Source organism: Oncorhynchus mykiss, chromosome 15 (genome assembly GCF_057628025.1).
Source record: "Oncorhynchus mykiss isolate SJ-2025 chromosome 15, ASM5762802v1, whole genome shotgun sequence".
Classification (NCBI taxonomy): Eukaryota; Metazoa; Chordata; class Actinopteri; order Salmoniformes; family Salmonidae; genus Oncorhynchus; species Oncorhynchus mykiss.
This window is the reverse complement of record NC_143036.1, coordinates 54724215-54746581: the sequence shown is the minus strand read 5'-3', so window position 1 is coordinate 54746581 and position 22367 is coordinate 54724215. Positions and strand designations below refer to the sequence as shown.

At 44.5% G+C, this 22367-nt stretch overlaps 1 protein-coding gene across 1 annotated transcript; it reads right to left on the bottom strand.

Annotated features, from left to right (window-relative positions):
• Positions 1-1084: 1084 nt before the first annotated feature.
• On the bottom strand, positions 1085-21643 carry LOC110490269 (nicotinamide phosphoribosyltransferase). The gene is made up of 11 exons (XM_021563565.3): positions 20445-21643; positions 18031-18187; positions 15327-15430; positions 13479-13607; positions 8657-8815; positions 7445-7581; positions 6453-6678; positions 5871-5990; positions 4560-4700; positions 2947-3081; positions 1085-2794 (listed from the first exon to the last, which is right to left on the bottom strand). The coding sequence occupies exons 1-11, from the start codon at positions 20496-20498 to the stop codon at positions 2681-2683; spliced, it is 1476 nt and encodes a 491-aa protein (XP_021419240.2). The 5' UTR covers positions 20499-21643; the 3' UTR covers positions 1085-2680.
• Positions 21644-22367: the final 724 nt, after the last annotated feature.

Genomic DNA, 22367 nt, shown 5'->3' with positions numbered 1-22367 from the left:
GATTATTTATGACACCAAGACAAGACGAACATTTTCAAGGCTGTCTTTTCACAAGATAAAAATGTCCATCACAGGATGGAAGCCAGCTGTCCTCCAGCGACACAACAGTGCAACCCTACAGAGTGCTGTTGAGGCTACTGTAGACCTTCGTTGCAAAAGTGTTTTAATCAGTTATTTGGTGACATGATTATGTTTAGTATAGTTTCATCTAAAAAGGATAACTTTTTAAATGTTTTACAATAAAAATGCTCTATGAAATTCACTGAGGAGGATGGTCCTCCCCTTCTGGCCTCCACTGAATTGTACAGTACAACTCTGAGGAAAATACTGGTGCAGATGACTATCTGCCTTTACCAATGACAAACATATGAATGAATATATGACGTCTATGGAACTCAATCATGAGGGGCCCATTGGAGGGGCCCGCCAATAAACAGAATAGAACACAAATAGTTTTTTTTATCCAAAGATTCACACAAGTTGTAATTATTTAATTTTCCAACATGTGATATCAATATTATTTAATTAAATGCTAATGCATTAAGGAAACCATATTATACTGATTTGACAGCAGCTAGAGAAGAGATTCCCTTGTACAACAAAATATTAAATCAAGGGCCTCCTGAGTGGAGCTGCGGTCTAAGGCACTGCATCGCAGTGCTTGAGGCGTCACTACAGACCCGGGTTCGATCCCAGGCTGTCAGAACCGGCCGTGACTGGGAGTCACACAATTTGCCCAGGTTAGGGGAGGGTTTAGCCGGGGGCGCTTTACTTGGCACATCGTGCTCTAGCTACTCCTTGTAGCGGGCCGAGCGCCAGTAGGCTGACTTTAGTTGTCAGTTAAGCGTTGTTTACTCCGACACATTGGTGCAGCTGGCTTCCGGGGTTCAGCGGGCAGGTGTTAAGAAGCGCGGTTTGGCAGGCCGTGTTTCGGAGGACGCATGAGTCGACCTTCGCCTCTCCCAAGCCCGTTGGGGAGTTGCAGTGATCAGACAAGATCGTAATTGGATATCACAAAATTGGGGAGAAAAAGGGGGTAAAATACACCAAAATATATATATATATATATATATTCCATCAAACATTTCAAATTGACAGGATGGTGCTTTTAATATGTAGACATTGCAACAGTAATGTTAGTTTAAAATATCAGATAATATGGGACAACCAACATATAACAAAACAAAAATAGAATTCACAAGTATTATTTTCAATACAGCATTCACACAAGACTACACCAGGATTGCAAAATTCCAGTAATCACGAAATCCTGTTTGGAGGATTCTGGATTCCCTGCGTATTCCTTCCTGATTCCCGGAATCTTTCAATCTGGGTTTCTGGAAAAGTTATCCGAAATTTAACACTACTCTACACACTAACAAACACTTGCTAAAACCTGACATAACACGTCATACAACAAACAAGCAGTGTGGAAGATTCTGGTAGAAAATGGGAATTAGACAAAAATAATAACACTATTTCTCCCTACTCTGTCCTCTCGCAGTATAATTCAGTCGTTATATACACGTGAGAAGACAGTTTGGCCACATCCCTTGTAAATATGAAGATTTACTGCAAATATTCTGTGTCAATATTTACCTTTGTCATAAATGATGATTTCTGAGGTAAGAACCAACCAAGACGATATCAAAATAGTCAAATCAAGCTCTACGGAAATGTTCCCCATAATTCAATATCAGAGACAAATGCCTTCTTGTTCTTTAAAGCAAAGGAACATTTATGTGTAACAAATATTTGTACTTTTACACAAATAAAAAAGGAGCCACAAAGAGATTTGACTCTGCGAGTCCAAAATGGCACCCTATTCCCTATACAGTGTACTAGTTTTTACTGGTAAAAAAAAAGTGCACTATAAAGGGAATAGGGTGCCATTTCAGACATACAGAGTGCGTCGTGCAGTTCTGCAGACAGTGTTTTAGCAACATGATTAGTTAGCTTCTAGATGGCGACTTGCCCATGTGTGGGCAGTGTCTTCTAAAGAACCGGGGACAAATGTATTTAAAAAAGGCCAACAACTTAAAAAAGGTAGAGTATGTGTTCCCCTGATCAGCAAATTCATTTGCATGAAGGAATACAACGTTCCTTTACGAGGAAGAAACTGTCAGCACGCACACACAAACATCCACACTCAGGAACATTAAACATATACCTCTCAGTTCTAGAACCACACAAAGTTCTGGAACTTTCCTGAACACAGTAGAAACAGTATCTCCTTTCCTGTGATCAGTTTATAGCGACACTTGGTCAGATAAACACTAACGTAACCGCAGTTTAAATGATTTCTATCCCACGATATCATTCCATCCACCACTAAAAGACAATGCTAAATAGATTACTTTAAACAGCTCTGTACACACAACACAGGGTAGCTTCTAGCTCTCTTTCGCTCTTATCTCACTCAACTTCCTTTATCACTTTCTGGTTTCACTCACTCCTCTCTCCCTTTCCTCATTCACTCACTACTTTCTCTATCCCTTGGCTTCACTCAGGTGTGGGTTTGGACGTGTTTGTGTGTGTGTGTGGGGAGGGGGTCTACTCTCCTCTCCAGTGGAGGACAGTGCTTCTGGGAGGGTGGGTGGAGGTTGAGGGAAGGGGTCATTGGCAATATGCCGCCTCCGGTGGGGTGATGGAGGTCAGTGGTTCAGGGGTCAGCGGCCCCTCAGTGGAGGAGCTCCTTGAGGTCACTGTCCGTTATCTTGGCATTGTCTCTGACGTCATCGAATGTGTACGTCTGGACAATTTTCCCATTCTGAAACACTGTGTGTAACAGGTCCTGGAGAGGGAGGGGAGGGAGCGAGGGAAAATAACAAATAAATGTCAGTGAAGAGTCTCATTAACTAACCTCAACGGGTCACATTTGACAAACCTCAATAACTAAAACAACATGTATTTGTAAGTAAGATCTGAAATGTGGACTCAACTCACCACGCCGTACTCCTCCAGGTCTCCCTTGCCCTCCTCCAGAGTGACAAAGTCCCCGCTCGCTGTCCGGTGCAGAGACAGACGACCTTTCTTTGACCTTTTGTTAGGGTCCGCCACCGGGTCCTTGAACACATTCACCTGGCACCAAATTTGAAAACAGTTACACTTCTCCTTCCAGTGAAGGTAGGATGTGTGTCTGTGTTAAGAGTCCTGCACGGGACAGGTTTTTGGAGATGCTCCCGCCCTCGCCCGCCACGTCAATTCCGAGCCCCACCCGGCATCAGGGTAGATTTTTCTCCGCAACCACGACCCACCCAGCCAAATAATAATTGATTCTATTGTTGACTCCAGAGTACTATAGGCTATTCCCCTGTCCCATATGAACTGATTTGTCTGCATGTCTATTCAACACTTGGATAAAAGGAAACCATGGCATGAATTAAGAACCTTATCTTCTTATCTCACACTGTCAACTCAAATCGCTTTGAAAATAAGAGTCTTCTAATGAAAGCCTAAAGCTGACATACATTGAATATCGCTCGATAATCAAATCGTTTAATTGAAACTTACATAGACAACTCCCAGAATCAAATAGGCTAAAGGCTGCGAAATTAGCATTCATTTATTTAGTAGGGTATACTCAAACTCTTACCAGCCGCACAGGTTTAAAATATATATGACCTGCAATATGGTCTCAATGAACAAAAGCCCGAATTAAATGTAACAATGAACTGATAATTAACCGAATTATAGGAAAGAAATACCTGCAGGATGTGTATTCGTCGACCGGATTGTTTAATTTGTTGGATGAAAACGTCTGGAGTTTGCTAAAGAGCATTGGCACTTGAATCGGAACCAGTGCTTTGGTCAGGTGACCTGAAAATAGAGCTGTTTGCCCACGCACAGCAGTGGTGGGTTCGGTGGCGTAATGAGAATGCGTGAGCAGAAAGAAACCCTATTGTAAAATATGGTGGTGGATCTCTAATGTTACAGGGCTATTTTGCTTCCACTTGTCCTGGGGCCCCTTGTTAAGGTGACCGGGCATCATGAATTACCAGGTTATTTTAGCCAAAAACCTGGTTGCTGAAACTTGGCCGCAAGTGGATCTTCCAGCAACGACAATAACCCCAAGCACACACCAAAATGAACATTTTGCAATGGCCTTCTCAGTCTCCGGACTTAAAACCCATTGAAAACCTGTGGTTTGAATTGAAAAGAGCAGTCCATAAGCGCAGACGAAGGATATCAAGGATCTGGAAAGACTCTGGATGGAGGAATGGTCTAAGATCCCTCCCAATGTGTTCTCAGCGCCATTATTCTGGCAAGGTGAGGTATTGAAAACAGGGTGTCAATCATTTTGACCCCTACCTTGTTGAGAAAATGAAAGCACTACTTGTTAAACAACATCTCTTTCTTCTCTGAGCAATGACATTAGCATAAAATAATGCCTAAATGTTTTTTAGCATACAATTTAGCTCAGTATTTGAATGATTGATTTTATACAGTCATTTCTGCTCATCTTTATCAAAAAAAAGTGTCAATCATTTAAGACCCCACTGTAATATAGTATGCATGCGTATGTGATGGTGTGTGCAAGCGTGTAATGCTCTGCTCACCCCCAGGCCATTGGTGACCACGTAGCTGCATTTGAAGGAGCAGTTGAGCAGATCCCTGGTCAGTTTCTGCAGCAGAGCCCCTCCAGAGCCAAAGGCAATGTTCTCAATGCTCCACCGATGCTGCTTCATCCCCTCCACGATCTACACACAGATTTTATTTATTTTATTTTTATTTCACCTTTATTTAACCAGATAGGCAAGTTGAGAACAAGTTCTCATTTACAACTGCGACCTGGCTAAGACAAAGCAAAGCAGTTTGACACATACAACGACACAGAGTTACACATGTAGTAAAACAAACATACAGTCAATAATACAGTAGAAAAATAAGTCTATATTCGATGTGAGCAAATGAGGTGAGATAAGGGAGGTAAAGGCAAAAAAAAAGGCCATGGTGGCAAAGTAAATACAATATAGCAAGTAAAACACTGGAATGGTAGATTTGCAGTGGAAGAATGTGCAAAGTAGAAATACAAATAATGGGGTGCAAAGGAGCAAAATAAATAAATAAAATAAATAAATACAGTAGGGAAAGAGGTAGTTGTTTGGGCTAAATTATAGGTGGGCTATGTACAGGTGCAGTAATATGTGAGCTGCTCTGACAGTTGGTGCTTAAAGCTAGTGAGGGAGATAAGTGTTTCCAGTTTCAGAGATTTTTGTAGTTCGTTCCAGTCATTGGCAGCAGAGAACTGGAAGGAGAGGCGGCCAAAGAAAGAATTGGTTTTGGGGGTGACCAGAGAGATATACCTGCTGGAGCGCGTGCTACAAGTGGGTGATGCTATGGTGACCAGCGAGCTGAGATAAGGGGGGACTTTACCTAGCAGGGGGGTTAACTTTACCTAGCAGGGTCTTGTAGATGACATGGAGCCAGTGGGTTTGGCGACGAGTATGAAGCGAGGGCCAGCCAACGAGAGCGTACAGGTCACAATGGTGGGTAGTATATGGGGCTTTGTTGACAAAACGGATTGCACTGTGATAGACTGCATCCAATTTGTTGAGTAGAGTGTTGGAGGCTATTTTGTAAATTACATCGCCAAAGTCGAGGATTGGTAGATTGGTCAGTTTTACAAGGGTATGTTTGGCAGCATGAGTGAAGGATGCTTTGTTGCGAAATAGGAAGCCAATTCTAGATGTAACTTTGGAGTGGAGATGTTTGATGTGGGTCTGGAAGGAGAGTTTACAGTCTAACCAGACACCTAGGTATTTGTAGTTGTCCACGTATTCTAAGTCAGAGCCGTCCAGAGTAGTGATGTTGGACAGGCGGGCAGGTGTCTGTTAAAACTGACTCTCTCTCTGTGTGTGTGTGTGTACCTCTTGCAGGGTGTTGATGTCCACTCCGTCCCCCTGTATAACTCTGATATAGGGCGGCAGAACTTTGTAGCCTTTGGAGTTCTCCGTAGGGATGAACTTCTTCCCCAGGATCTCCAGCACCTGAGTGGAGGAACCACAACGGTTAAAAAATAAAAAACAAGAATGCTAAAATCTGTATGGGAGGAACATACAGGACCGACTGAGAGGGCTTCCATAGGGCTCAATCTCAACTACAGAAGCCCGGTCATAGCTCAAAATACCACCCAAATCATGCACCCTCCGTAGCGCAGTTGGTAGCGCAAGGGACTTGCAACGCTAGGATAGTGGGTTGGATTCCTGGGACCACCTGTACATAAAATGTATGTGTGCATGACAATAAAATCATCTGCTAAATGGCATATTATTATGACTACACTTATATCAAATGGCAGATTAACATGGACGTTGAATTTGTGGGCATCTTTCTCAGAGGACCTGATTGGGACCTACCTTCAGTACGTTATCCACAGGGTTCCCTAAGTCGGGCAGACCATGTGGGGTTTTATGGGGGTAGATTTAGGGTTTAGTTAGGCCTAGTGTTACCTTCAGTACGGTATCCAGGGGGTTCCCTGAGTCGGGGCGGACCACCAGTGGGGCGTCAGCGCTGCGGGACTCAATGAGACTCCTCAGGTCTTCGCCCCAGATCTTCTCACAGGCGTTGTAGATGTCATAGCTGTCACTGACGATTGACACGGGCACGTTGGGGAACTGCCTCACGATGTGCTCAAAGGCATCTCGCTCGTGGTCCTTCCCCCACGCCGTGATGGTGCTGGAGAGAAGGAGGGAGAATACAAAATTATCAGATCTACTAAAGACAACAAAAAACAAATCCCTCTCCCTGTGAACTCATCCACGTAGAGCTGCACTACCACCACTAGAGGGCATCCTTATCAACACTTTGCAGAGACTGGACTTCCAGAAGCTCATGTCCACAACAGTGCACTGTAGCTGGCTAGCAGTGTCCTTTAAGTTTCTTTCTAAATCCATCTATGCATTTCCCTTGTCTCAATTACAATTTGAGCTTCATTTTCATGCTATCAAATCAAGCCTACCTGTATTAGCAAAGAAGTGAGGCGTTGTATCTCTAAATGCATTGATACCACCTCGGAGAACCCAGAGAGTGGGGGGGGGGGGGGGGGGGGGGTGGCAGAGTACTGTTTGTATCATATGGAGAGGAGTGTGACTGTGTCTCTGTGGAATCTCTGGAAGATGAAACTAAAAAGGACCGTCGTGATTCTGTGAACACAGTGACCAGGCCAGGGACTCTGGAGCCGAACTCCCAGAAACCAACGGGGCAAATGAACCGTGCAGTGGTACAGCCAACTCAGCTAGAGACGTACTGTACATATCCTGTGTGTGTGTGTGTGTGTGTGTGTGGTGTGAATGCAATTGATATTTGGATATCAAAGCCATCCCCTCCTGCTTGCTTTCTGGGGCTAAGAAGCCCTATACAAGTGTAATTTGATTGATTCGGGACCAAGTAAGAGATGTTAGTGTGTTAACTGTGTGGTCACTGTGTGTCTTGACTGTATTACCTGTGCTCCGCGGCGGGCACAGAGAAGCCAGGCACGGGGTCTTTGGTGCCATAGTACTTTTTAATCACGCCGATGCCAGCCACCGTGTCTGTGCCCTTAAAGTTCACCAGGTGGGCAGAGGCTCCGATACCTGCCGTCTGAAATGGGGAAGAGAGACGGTGAGTCAAATGTCACACACACAGTATTCAAACCCTTTGACTTCCCCCACCAAATGTATTTAAAAAATAAAACTGAAATATCACATTTACATAAGTATTCAGACCCTTTACTCAGTACTTTGTTGAAGCACCTTTGCCAGAGATAACAGCTTCGAGTGTTCTTGGGCATGACTCTACAAGCTTGGCACACCTGTATTTGGGGAGTTTCTCCCATTCTTCTCTGTAGATCCTCTCAATCACTGTCAGGTTGGATGGGGAATGTCGCTGCACAGCTATTTTCAGGTCAGTTGTCCGATCGGGTTCAAGTCCGGGCTCTGGCTGGCCCCTCTACCATAAAGGCTTGATTGGTGGAGTGCTGCAGAGATGGTTGTCCTTCTGGAAGGTTCTCCCATCTCCACAGACGAACTCCGGAGATCTGTCAGAGTGACCATCGAGTTCTTGGTCACCTCCCTGTCCAAGGCCCTTCTCCCCTGATTACTCAGTTTGGCCATGCGGCCAGCTCTAGGAAGAGTCTTGGTTGTTCCAAACTTCTTCCATTTAAGAATGATGGAGGACACGGTGTTCTTGGGGATCTTCAATGCTGCAGAAATATTTTGGTACCCTTCCCCAGATCTGTGCCTTGATACAATCCTGTCTCGAAGCTCTATGGACAATTCCTTCGACCTCATGGCTTGGTTTTTGCTCTGACATGCACTGTCAACATGGGACCTTATTTGGACAGGTGTGTGCCTTTCCAAATCATGTTAAGTCAAATTAATTTACCACAGGTAAACAACCAATCAAGTTGTAGAAACATCTCAAGGATGATCAGTAGAAACAGGATGCACCTGAGCTCAATTTCAAGTCTCATAGCAAAGGGTCTGAATACCTATTTTTATAATCGCTTTGTCATTATGGGGTATTGTGTGTAGATTGACGAGGAACATTTTTTATTGAATCAATTTTAGAATAAAGCTGTATGGAACAAAATGTGGGAAAAGTCAAGGGGTCTGAATACTTTACGAATGCACCATATATAACACCCTGCCCCCACACGCACACCCTGTTCCTCTACCTCTTGTGAGGAGACTCCCCTGTAGCCGAAGTCGTGCAGCTTGTACTCCAGCTTGTCCAGGTTGCCAGAGGTCTCCAGCAGGTACTTGGCTAGAATCTTCTTCTGCTCCCTGGAGTTGGTTGCTACGGTGACGGGGTACCAGACCTGAACAAGGATGGTCTGGAGGGGAGGAGGAAGAGGGGACAAGAGGAGGGGGTTAGTAGATGGCCATTCCCGCACGGAAAGCCCAGGACAGAGTTACTTAGCCGTGGCCCGCTGGCAGCTAGGGATGCCTGGGTCTTTGTCTCAGTCCAGTCATCGTTGAACGGTCGAGTCAATGTTATCATGCCATGTCCGAGTGTGTGTTTTGTCATATTTCTTCCTCTAGGAGCTGTGTAGTGTGTATGTTCGTGAGAGTGTGCACACGTGTGTGTGTGTGCAGGGTCATCTGTACGGTCTACAGGGTCAGAAACACCTTGTTAACCCCTAGAAGGTGATCACTACCTCTATACATGCAGGGTTACCTGACCTCTCACACGCTACCACAAGATGTTACCAGCCCCAGCTCCAAAAACTACAACACAATATGTGAAAATGATCAGAATAATGTAGAAACACATGACTCATCTTTAAGGAACTGAGGCCATACAGGCCTACTATATGACTGGTTGTATTTCGACGCATGCAGTGATGCTGATGTGGCGGTGATCTACAGCAGTAATGCCAGGTGAAGACTGAGGGGGCGCCATTGAGCACCGTAGTGTGGATGGGGCTAACAGAGCCACATCCTCCCAGAGACAAACCATAACATACTGTATAATACAGTGGTCCCCAACATTTTCGGAGTCAAAAAGCAAGCATAGATCTACTGCTCAGAAGACAATAAAACATGACTTCAAAAAATGTAAGTCTATGCAACATGAACTGGCAAGGCACAGCTGAGCATAAATGGAAATAATTTGCTTTTACATTTTTTTTACATTTTATATATACCTGCATTTGATACCTGCATTTGAGGGAGCAACCCTCAGAGGCGAGGCTGACCAGAGATAGGGGACACAGTCTTAAACCTGATGGCGAAACTCTAGTCGCTAGGTATTATTCATGCTGTTCCTATGACCAGAGTAAGTGAAATATTCCTCGATATTAAAATTAGAGGTTGACCGATTAATTAGGGCCGATTTCACGTTTTCATAACAAGCGGAAATCGGTATTTTTGGACACCGATTTGGACGATTTTTTCTTTTACACCTTTATTTAATCTTTATTTAACTCGGCAAGTCAGTTATTTTCAATGACGGCCTACCGAGGAACAGTAGGTTAACTGCCTTGTTCAGGGGCAGAACGACAGATTTTTACCTTGTCAGCTCGGGGGATTCAATCTTGCAACCTTACAGTTAACTAGTCCAACGCTCTAACCACCTGCCTCTCATTGCACTCCACGAGGAGCCTCCCTGGTATGCGAATGCAGTAAGCCAAGGTAAGTTGCTAGCTAGCATTAAACTTATCTTATAAAAAACAATCACTAGTTAACTACACATGGTTGATGATATTACTAGTTTATCTAGCGTGTCCTGCGTTGCATATAATCGATTGGGTGCGTATTTGCGAAAAAGGACTGTCGTTGCTCCAATGTGTACCTAACCATAAACATCAATGTCTTTCTTAAAATCAATACACAGAAGTATATATTTTTAAACCGGCATATTTAGCTAAAAGAAATCCAGGTTAGCAGGCAATATTAACCAGGTGAAACTTCTCTTGCGTTCATTGCACGCAGAGTCAGGGTATATGCAACAGTTTGGGCCACCTAATTTGACAGAATTTTGCGTTATTATGACATAACATTGAAGGCTGTGCAACGTAACAGGAATATTTAGACTTATGGATGCCACCTGTTAGATAAAATATGGAATGGCTCTGTATTTCACTGAAAGAATAAACGTTTTGTTTTCGAGATTATAGTTTCCGGATTCGACCATATTAATGACCTAAGGCTCGTATTTCTGTGTGTTATTATGTTATAATTAAGTTTATGATTTGATAGAGCAGTCTGACTGAGCGATGGCAGGCACCAGCAGGCTCGTAAGCATTCATTCAAACAGCTCTTCCCTGTGCTTCAAGCACTGAGCTGTTTATGACTTCAAGCCTATCAACTCCCGAGATTAGGCTGGTGTAACCGATGTGAAATGGCTAGTTAGCGGGGTGCGTGCTAATCGCGTTTCAAACGTCACTCGCTCTGAGACTTGGAGTGGTTGTTTGCCTTGCTCTGCATGGGTAACGCTGCTTCGAGGGTGGCTGTTGTCGATTTGTTCCTGGTTGGAGCCCAGGTAGGGGCGAGGAGAGGGACGGAAGCTATACTGTTACACTATAACGGAGATGGCCGAGTGGTGGATAACAACTTCTACACCATGTAGGCTCTGTTCATTGCCGATAGGAAACATGTTTAAAGTGGTCGAGCAGCGCTTCCCTATTCCTTCCCGTACACATTTTGCCCAGACATTAATACCTGCCTTATAGAAAATAACAACTTGAGAGTGAGTTGTCAGAAACGCTGTGTGTTGCTCTAACTACAGGCAGTTGGACGTCTAGAGCTACCTTACTGTAACGGCTCATTTCATTACAGCGGAGTGAGAGGTAAACAGCCATGTCCTTAAAACACATCCCCTTGAGAGGAGTCACACCAGTGTAAACTTGGGGGAGGAGCTAAGGGAAGTTGTTGCAGTGTGGAAGTTGGAGGGATAATGTAACGATTCCTGAGACAACGCTAGACATATTGTAAATGCAGTTGCACTAGCTGGACTGGGGCCACAGGTAGGATGCTTTGCTCACGTTATTCATCTGCATCTCAAAAAGCAATGTCAGTGAATCCAATCTCTCGCCTCCTCGCAAAGATCAGGAAGGTGGTATCCTTCTTTCATAAAAGCACAACTGCTGCACATGTTTTCAGGACAAAACAGGAGACGCTGGAGCTGCCAAACCACAAACTAATCCAAGGTGTCCCGACTAGATGGAATTCAAGCCATGACATGGTTGAGAGATACCTGGAGCAGAACGTTGCAGTGTACTCTACACTGACTGATCAAGCGGTGAGGAAGAATGTCAAAAGACATTGTGACTTTGTTTGAAGATGACAACGTCCTCTGCCAGTCTGATCAAAGTGTGCAAACCTCTCAAAACAGTCACACCACTGATATGCACCGAGAGCATTCCATCAGCTTCCATGGTCCTGCCTATAAAAACAATCAACCTGAAATCAACGGTGGCATCTGATGAAGATGAACACCGCATTAAGGGGTGTCAAGGCGGCTATCAAAGTTAACCCGGAGCCTAGATATGCTGACCCTGGTGTCCAAGACTTCTTACACAAGACCACCGCACTGGACCCCCGGTTCAAGTCCCTGCTGCACCTGGATGCTGCTGCTCGTCTGAGAGTCGACGATGAACTCACAGCAGAGATTGTGACCAATACACAACAGGTCTTGTATTTATTTTGTTAATGTGACATTTATTATTTTATTAGTTAGTGATTTAACAATTAATTGCAAAGTAATAATTGTCATAATAGTGTCTGATATATATTTCTAACAACAAAACATATGTTTAAAGCCACTTCAGAGATAGTCATTTTCATGTCATTTAATTCTGCAGGGTCAAGCCACAGGAGCCAACCCCTCTCCAGAGACGGCAGACGTTCTCCTCCACAAAAGAAGTCTGCAACGGCGGAGCTTTTTTGGGGAGTTGTTCACGACCCAGGAGCAGGGCACCAAGTCAAAGGTCAAGGTCATAGAGGAGCTGGTGACCTCATACAGGAAAGTGGACTGTATTCCCCTGGATGCTGATCCACTTACAGACCAAAGATTTAATATACCCTCATGTTGCCATGTTAGCAAGGTGCTACCTGGCTGTGCCTGGGACCTCTGTCCCTAGAGAGAGGCTATTCTCCACAGCGGCTGATATTGTCACAGCAAGCCGATCTGTGCTCACTGCAGATAATGTGGATAGACTAATCTTCTTAAAGAAAAACTTGAAAATCTTTTTTTTTTTTTTTTTTTTCAAGTAACCAGTCTCAAGTGATCCTATTTTGTTTAAGACACTGCTATGTGACTTAATGTTGATATATGCTGCTGGACTATGCACTCCTGTTGAAGTTCTGTTTTAAATGACTTTTATTTCATGTTCTCAGGCAGGCACTGCTGTTATTTTGTTGTCCTTTTGTTTCCACATTCTCCTGGGAACTCAAGCTACCCATGTTTACTATTATAATAAAGGGAAAATATAAATGCAAAATGACATATTTCTCTGGCATTTATTTTGTCGAAGTATCGAAACCGTACCAAACCGTGACGCCACTGTAACGTATCGGACCGAACCGTGAGTTCTGTGAACCAGTTTCACCCCTAGGGAATAGGGTGCCATTTGTGATGCAACAACCATAGAAACTATCCCAGTCAGAGAAGCTAGCTAGTAACACTCCAGGCTAGACAGACAGAGGCAGGATACGTGAGGAGGTTGTTTACAGAGAGAGACTGATGGCTCTCATCATAAGTGAATTAAAAAGCGTAGAGTCACCGTGGCAGTGTTGTGTGGTGTGCTCTACGGGCAGGGCCTTGGTCAGTGAGGAGTGAAGTTAAATAAATATGATCATTTATTTTAGATCAGGCAGTCTCCGAAAGCCCCACTGACTCGAAGGAGTCATTTGGAACAGACCGGAAGGACCCAATCCAGTCACATTGATGGAGAGACCTAACCTACCTCTAACCTGACTGATTCTGCATTCAATAATGCCATGTAAATCAACTCCATTCCAAAATGGCTGCCGCTCCCATCCACTGACACTCACCTCCACCCAGTTGGTGAGCCAGTAGCATTCTGGGTCGGTGCTCTCCACGGTGAAGAGGACGTTACCCCGTGGGATCACACTTCCCTCCGGCACCGCCTTGATCTCTATGGGTAGGTGGCCGTCATACTTCTGCAAATACACACACACACAACATTTACAGCAGCCATTGCGGTTAATACACAACATTTACCCTAAAGGCCACGGTCTGATCCATTTTCTTTATCAGATTAGTAAAAATAAAAGTATGTTTTAAGTATCTTAAAATTCTATATGGAGAAAAAAATGCAATAGGACACTAATCAAAATAAGGTGACCCTGATCAGCGCTAGTAACCCAGTGAGCAAAATTGATTGAAAGATGTATTTTCCACCAAAAATACGTATTTTCAACATCTAGTACTCATAGGGAAGCATGATGTAGGCCTAATTGGGTACTAGGTCTACCACTAGGCAGTGATGTCAGAGTTCAGAGAAACATCTAATGTGATCTCTATGGCCTCTCCCTCAGTCCTCTCGCTCAGTCCTTTACTATTCTCGTGGGGACGGGTAAATAATGGATTGTGTCATTTTGGAGCCACTTTTATTGTAAATAAGAATAGAATATGTTTCTAAACACTTCTACATTCATGTGGATGCTACCATGATTACAATATATTATTTACCATTAATTTCTATTGGGCTCAAAATCATCTGAAACACAACCAAAACAAACAGCAAATACATCCAGTGGGTCATATGATTGAGTGTAGTCTGGCCCAGGAGTGGGAAGGTGAACGGAAAGGCTCTGGAGCAACGAACCGCCCTTGCTGTCTCTGCCTGGCCGGTTCCCCTCTTTCCACTGGGATTCTCTGCCTCTAACCCTATTACAGGTGCTGAGTTACTGGCTTACTGGGGCTCTCTCATACCGTCCCTGGGAGGGGTGCGTCACCTGAGTGGGTTGAGTCACTGATGCGATCATCCTGCTTGGGTTGTGCCGTGACGGAGATGTTTGTGGGCTATACTCGGCCTTGTCTCAGGATGGTAAGTTGGTGGTTGAAGATATCCCTCTAGTGGTGTAGGGGCTGTGCTTTGGCAAAGTGGGTGGGGTTATATCCTTCCTGTTTGGCCCTGTCCGGGGGTGTCCTCGGATGGGGCCACAGTGTCTCCTGACCCCTCCTGTCTCAGCCTCCAGTATTTATGCTGCAGTAGTTTACGTGTCAGGGGGCTAGGGTCAGTTTGTTATATCTGGAATACTTCTCCTGTCCTATTTGGTGTCCTGTGTGAATTTAAGTGTGCTCTCTCTAATTCTCTCTTTCTTTCTCTCTCTCAGAGGACCTGAGCCCTAGGACCACGCCTCAGGACTACCTGACATGATGACTCCTTGGGGTCCCCAGTCCACCTGACCGTGCTGCACCCGGCACAGCCAGAAGAGGACTGGCCACCCCACATAGCCTGGTTCCTCTCTAGGTTTCTTCCTAGGTTTTGGCCTTTCTAGGGAGTTTTTCCTAGCCACCGTGCTTCTACACCTGCATTGCTTGCTGTTTGGGGTTTTAGGCTGGGTTTCTGTACAGCACTTTGAGATATCAGCTGATGTACGAAGGGTTATATAAATACATTTGATTTGATCCATCAAGGTTGTAGAATTGCAAGCTTGATGTAATCATTGTGTGTTAGGTACATGGGACCAAATACTCAACTTTTGACTACTTTAATACACATAAGTGAATTTGTCCCAATACCTTCGGTCCCCTAAAATGGGGGGACTATGAACAAAAAGTGCTGAAATGTACTCCAGCACTTTGGAGTACAGAGGCAAAACTGTCCCAATACTTTTGGAGCTCACTGTAGTAAAACAAACTTGTATGTGTACCTCCAGTATGTAGTTCCAGCCCTTCTCGTTGAAGACATCATCCTGGAAGTGTTCCCTGTACACCTCCTTCGCTTCCTGGATCTTCTCTGGAGTCACCACCTTCCCTGGAGGGAGAGGAAGGAAAGAGAGATTGAGAAAGGAGAGAGAGCGAGAGAGAAAGGAGAGCGAGAGAGAAAGGAGAGCGGGAGAGAGAAAGGAGAGCGACAGAGATAGAGAAAGGAGAGCGAGAGAGAGAGAGAAAGGAGAGCGAGAGAGATAGAGAAAGGAGAGAGAGAAAGATAGAGAAAGGAGAGAGAGAGAGAGAGAGAAAGGAGAGCGAGAGAGATAGAGAAAGGAGAGAGAGAAAGATAGAGAAAGGAGAGCGAGAGAGAGAGAGAAAGGAGAGCGAGAGAGATAGAGAAAGGAGAGAGAGAAAGATAGAGAAAGGAGAGAGAGAGAGAGAGAAAGGAGAGCGAGAGAGAGAGAAAGGAGAGCGAGAGAGAGAGAAAGGAGAGCGAGAGAGAGAGAAAGGAGAGCGAGAGCGAGAGAAAGGAGAGCGAGAGAGAGAGAAAGGAGAGCGAGAGAGAGAGAAAGGAGAGCGAGAGAGAGAGAAAGGAGAGCGAGAGAGAGAGAAAAGAGAGCGAGAGAGAGAGAGAAAAGAGAGCGAGAGAGAGAGAGAAAGAGAGAGCGAGAGAGAAAGAGAGAGCGAGAGAGAAAGAGAGAGCGAGAGAGAGAGAAAGAGAGAGAAAGAGAGAGAGAAAGGAGAGCGAAAGAAAGGAGAGAGAGAGATAGAGAAAGGAGAGAGAGAGCGGTTAAATCGTTGAAGCATCAGTGAACAAGTGGAGTGTATAGGATAAAGAGATGTGATAGTTTGTGAGAGAAGGGGGAGTAGAGAGAGAGAGAAGCGGGAGGAGAGAGAGAAGCATGGAATTCCAACAAACTCTAGTCCCTCCGTGTTCTATTAAATTAGTAGCGTCTCGCTCCCTCTTACAGAGCGGCTTTGTCCTGCTGCAGAACATGCTACAGGCTAGGGACACACACAATGTATACAGCTACACCTACACAGCACACCTAAACACAACCACAACTTAACAGTTACACACACTCACACCAAAGTGTGCTTGATACGACCCTGTTGCAATAAAGTAACAAGGCTGGTATTTTAAAAAAGGTTATTTGAAGACAAAATAAAAACAAAAGTTAAGAAAATGTTATTCTAAGACTACTTATTGCGGGTCGAACTAGTAGCCCCTAGCACAGCTGCCCTTTGTGTTGCTGGGGTTCAAAGAGCAGACGCTCCTTTGTCTCCAGTCCACGCTAGTCCTGAAGCGCTCTACAGCACCTCTCTCTGCCTCGCCCGTGAAATCACTTTTGAGTTCCATTCTTTGATGCTGTGCGGAAGAATAAACACAGATCTAGGATCAGCTTAACCTTCTACAAATCCTAACCTTAGGGCAGGCCCCATTAGGGTACGGAGTGAGAAACTGAGCTTAGATCAGTGTCTAGGCTGAGGCCGCCCAAGGTGGGATCTGGCGAAGCATCAACAGGAGGCCCTAAGCGCCCTTTACAATAACTGATGGCCAGAGGAGGAGCTATAGTCTAGGCCCTGTTCAAATACACTGAAAAAAAAAAGGTGTCCTCTTTCCTTACTTCCTACTGTGGAGTAATCCCTGACCGGACATTACTGGGTAGTGAAATCCTAACCACTGACGTTAGGTCAATCACAAGGAAGGATTCCTTTTAAAAGTATTGGAACGTGATCCTGGGGAGAATCTCAATTGCATTTCCTTGATTCCTCTCCACATGCCTCCTTCTCAAAACCCATCGTATAAAAGTCCTCAGAAGTTGAGTGTTTGGTCCCATATTCCTAACACACAATGTTTGCGTCAAGCTTGTGACTCCTACAGACTTCTTGGATTCATTTGCTGTTTGTTTTGGTTGTGTTTCAGACTATTTTGTGCCCAATAGAAATGTATGGTAAATAATGTATTGTGTCATTTTGGAGCCACTTTGATTGCAAATGACACAATAAAGTATTTACCATTAACTTCTATTGGGCCCAAAAAGACTTGAAACACAACCAAAACAAACAGCAAATGCATCCAAGAAGTCTGTAGGAGTCACACGCTTGAAGTAATCATTGTATCATTTCAAATCCAAAGTACTGGAGTACAGAGCCAAAACAACAACAAAAATGTGTCACTATCCCAATGCTTTTAGAGCTCATTGTATCCTTATGGGGACCAAACAATTGATTCTCATTTAAAATCCTTCAGGTAAGACCTTCACAGCAAGAGAACTGATCAATCACAACTTCCAAGTGAGGCAGAAAGAAAGGATTGCTTTTCAAAGTACTGAGACGTGATCCTGGGGGAGGGACCTCTGAACTTCTCATTCAATGGGTTTTGCGAAGGAGGCGTGGAGAGTGGACGCGAGGAATCGAGGAAATGCAACTGAGATTCTCCCCTGCTCAGTCAAGATGCTACAGAGCCTCAGATGCCGCCAGTCCATGGTGTAGAATTAATCTGAGCACCTATTAAATGATATGCTAGCCTTGATCACATGACAGTGATTCTCCTGCTGGCAGAGACAGGAAGGATCACTCTCTTCACTTCAACTCTGCAGACTAGTAGCAAGGCCGAGTGGTAAAGAATGTTAACTCAAAGAAGAGCTATTTATATAGGCTTTGGTGTCTTATTTTGCATTACATCAATGCAATCCTTACCTTTTAAGTATTTGTTGGTGATGTACTGCAGGCCATAGAAGACCGTCGTCTCATACTTGACTTTTCTGTTCTTGGTCGGGTCAGGCCTCTTCTCGCGGCACTCGAAGTAGGAGTACACTTTACTGGTGTTTGGAGGGTACTGCTTGTAGTGTGTCACCTAGAGCAAAGATGGAGGAGACAACATGGATAAAACACATAACTTCAGGCTATAAAATGACAGTTAAAGAGATTGAATGGTACTTTGGTGACATCTCACTCGCTCTAGGTGCACCTGGGACACCCAGGTATGTGTAGAGAAGTGGAACAGGAGGGAGAGGATGGGCACAGCGAGACGGGCTGCGGAGCAGATGGAACAGTAAATAACGCAAACACAGGGGAATGAGCAAATCTGCTGACGATGCTTTTATTGATTAGCCACGACTACTATGCACATATAATTACACTGGCCTCTCTACAGCGGCATATCTGGCTGGCACAGTCCTGTGTCCTCGTCTCTGGGCACGCCCACATCAATCTCTCTCTCCCTTTCCGGGAATTCAGTCAGCTGTAAAACGATGGTACTTCTGAACCTCTCCCCATCCTACCTCTGGGCTGCACTGGCCTTGCACATACAATGACATAGCCTACACAACAGGTCACTCAGCCTAGGTTATTAACCAATGTTGTCCCATCCATCACTAGCCCCCCACAAGACCTCATGAACTAACCAGTAACCTAACCATTGAACCAAAGCTCAGTTTTGCATCTCCCCCGATGGGTTGGCTGATCCTAGAACTGTGCCTACATCAATCAGTGCTGGCCTGGGAATCAGTCCACTAGGACCTCCACTCTGACAGAGAGACGAGCCCCCTGCGTGTGATGAGCCCCGAGTGTCACTGGCTGCTGGATGGATGGAGCCAACCAGCTCAGTCTGAATGCACACATTCGGAATTTAGGGACACAACAGGAGAGAGAAAGACTAAATAAAATATTTTCATGAAGCACAATTTACCAAGATTAAAGCGAATGTTTGGAGCCGTTTGACTCCATTCTGTTCTGTTCACAAACCTCTTTTTGTCGTTGTTGTATTTTACCAGACCAGGGGTTGTGAAACAAAAAAACATAAGCTTTGCATGGCAAAGACAGAACACTGAGAATCCAAAATATCTCCATGGTTTTAGGACAGTGGTTAGGGACTTTAGGGCCTACTTTATGACCCTCTATCATGTTATGGTGTATCAGTCACAGTAGCGTGTCTTTAGTTTCCCACCCTCACTCTCTCTATCCTCACTGGCCCTCTAGTTCCAGATGCTGATAAGTCACTGTATGGCATTGAGCCCAAAGGACAGATGTTGTTGTGCCACTCTACATACACACACAAGTCCAGTGAACAGCATCATCACAGCACGGACAGTTGATGCTGGCTCGTCAAATATAATAGGATTAATGTGCTTTGTGCAGCCTTTATTATTGTCCATCTGGTAAAGAGGAAACAACATATCAGTTCCACTGTGTTTATATAATGGTCTTGTGCCACAATGGTATAAAAATAAGACTATGCAGTATTGTGACCTGTGAGTGAGAGATTCAGTTGCTATGACAGCGGCAGGACATGGACAAGGGGCCACAAGGAAATAAATACATTTCTCGTAGTATTGTAATCGACAAAAGCAGTCAGTCATAACTATAACATTTCTGCCTGCAAGGTCTATAAATTGTCCCCATCAGCAGACTTTTCTTCAAATAAAATAACATGTAAAACCCAGTCAAAAACAGACCGAATCATTCAGCTCTCGTTTGATGTGCGCTGAATGCACTCATTCCACCTCCGTCTTCAACAATATCGACGGTCAAAAAAGGTTTGCAAAAAGACCTGGAGCGTATCAACAAAAGTTTCGCTTTTGTTTCAGGATCTACCATAGTTATTTTCTCCCAAAGTAAGCAAATGGATAGTAACACCAGTAGACGCTGGTCTGTTAGCTACGTCTCTTGCAGAAGCTAGCCTTCCCTCGGTTTGGTAGCAAAATCACCCGCTCAATTCATTGCTTTCTTGCGCTAGCTACCGCCTTTCAAATGATCTGCTATAGCGTTCCCATTCACAACTATATATCCACTGCTCATTCGTTAGCTGCCTGCCTAGCAAGCGTAGCTAGCTGCGCAAAAAGGTGAGCTCTGCGTAGATTCACCAGTGGCCACTCCGTCAGTCATCCGAGATGAAAATAGGCAAGAGGATCCTTTCAGACTGCGGTAACTTACGACCTTTTCTACCTGCCCCTCTCTCCTCCCCATTTGGCCTAGAGAGCTGACACAGAAAGCGACCAGGGCAAGCGTGATGGCCTTGGAGGATGCAACCACCTTGGCTGATAGAATTCAATTCACACTGAACCTACGCCTACAGTCGCACTACTACTAACATACCGGCGTCGCCCACTCACCTTATAAGAATCAGTAGCTAACAATATGTTGAAATTAGGGTCTCTGTGCTCCATCTTCCCCTTGGTTTCAGTCAGTCGCGGGTGTCAGTATTCTTGCTCCGTGTTGGGGGACTCACAACCTAGCTCTGTCGCTGGGGAAGGGACGCTGAAGAGACCGGGGGAGGCGGGACCCGCGTCACACAAGCGGAGGGGTAGACGATAACGTAGTGTAGGGGGGCAAGAACACAATGCAGGCTTATCATTTGCCCAAGTTCTGAATCGTAAGGACTGTTCTAGGATCAGCGGCCCAAACCAACACTTGAACCGCAATACATTGAGCGAAAATGATTGGAATTTGCAAATACTGTAACTAAAAATAAAATGTTACCATGATAATACCATCATAATGAAGATGTAAATTATTGTATATACAAATGTATAGATAAAAATATGAGACGGCGGTCAAATTAATTATTTGTGAAATTATTATTTTTTCCCCAGGAGCCACCATTATTGTTGTAACATCTCTGAAATCAGAGACGGAAGAGGAAGCGAGACATCCCACTATTTGTTACAGTCTATGCATCCCATTCTCTCGTTTTTTTCTGTTTCAATGGAAGTCTATGGGCTTGTTCGAAATTGCAGCCGCATTTGCTGGATTAATTGAAACATAGGTGAAATGAAAACCACCATAACCAGAAGAGAGCGATATTGTTCAACAAATCCAAACCTCACTGACAGCGGTTGTAACCAGTGATGTACATAAAGTTTACATACTTAGGTTGGAGTCATTAAAACGCGTTTTTCAACCACTCCACACATTTCTTGTTAATAAACTATAGTTTTGGCAAGTCGGTTAGGACATTTACTTGGTGCATGACACAAGCCATTTTACACAAAATTGTTTACAGACAGATTATTTCACTTATAATTCACAATATCACAATTCCAGTGGGTCAGAAATGTACATACACTAAGTTGACTGTGCCTTTAAACAGCTTGGAAAATTCCAGAAAATTATGTCATGGCTTTAGAAGCTTCTGATAGGCTAATTGACATAATTTGAGTCAATTGGAGGTGTACCTGTGGATGTATTTCAAGGCTTACCTTCAAACTCAGTGCCTCTTTGCTTGACATCATGGGAAAATCAAAAGAAATCAGCCAAAAATTGTTGACCTCCACAAGTCTGGTTCATCCTTGGGAGCAATTTCCAAATGCCTGAAGGTACCACGTTCACCTGTACAAACAATAGTACGCAAGTATAAACACCATGGGACCACGCAGCCATCATACCGCCCAGGAAGGAGATGCGGTCTGTCTCCTAGAGATGAATGTACTTTGGTGCGAAAAGTACAAATCAATTCCAGAACAACAGCAAAGGACCTTGTGAAGATTCGGGAGGAAACTGGTACAAAAGTATCTATATCCACAGTAAAACGAGTCCTATATAAGCTGAAAGGCCACACAGCAAGGAAGAAGCCACTGCTCCAAAACCGCCGGTTTGCAACTGCACATGGGGACAAAGATCGTACTTTTTGGAGAAATCTCCTCTGGTCTGATGAAACAAAAATAGAACTGTTTGGCCATAATGACCATCTTTATGTTTGGAGAAAAAAGGGAGAGGCTTGCAAGCCGAAGAACACCATCCAAACCGTGAAGCACAGGGGTGGCAGCATCATGTTGCGGGGGTGCTTTGCTGCAGGAGGGACTGGTGCACTTCACAAAATAGATGGCATCATGAGGATGGAAATTATGTGGATATATTAAAGCAACATCTCAAGACATCAGTCAGGAAGTTAAAGCTTGGTTGCAAATTAGTGTTCCAAATGGGAAATGACCCCAAGCATACTTCCAAAGTTGTGGCAAAATGGCGCAACAAAGTCACGGTATTGGAGTGGCCATCACAAAGCCCTGACCTCAATCCCATCAAATTTGTGGGCAGAA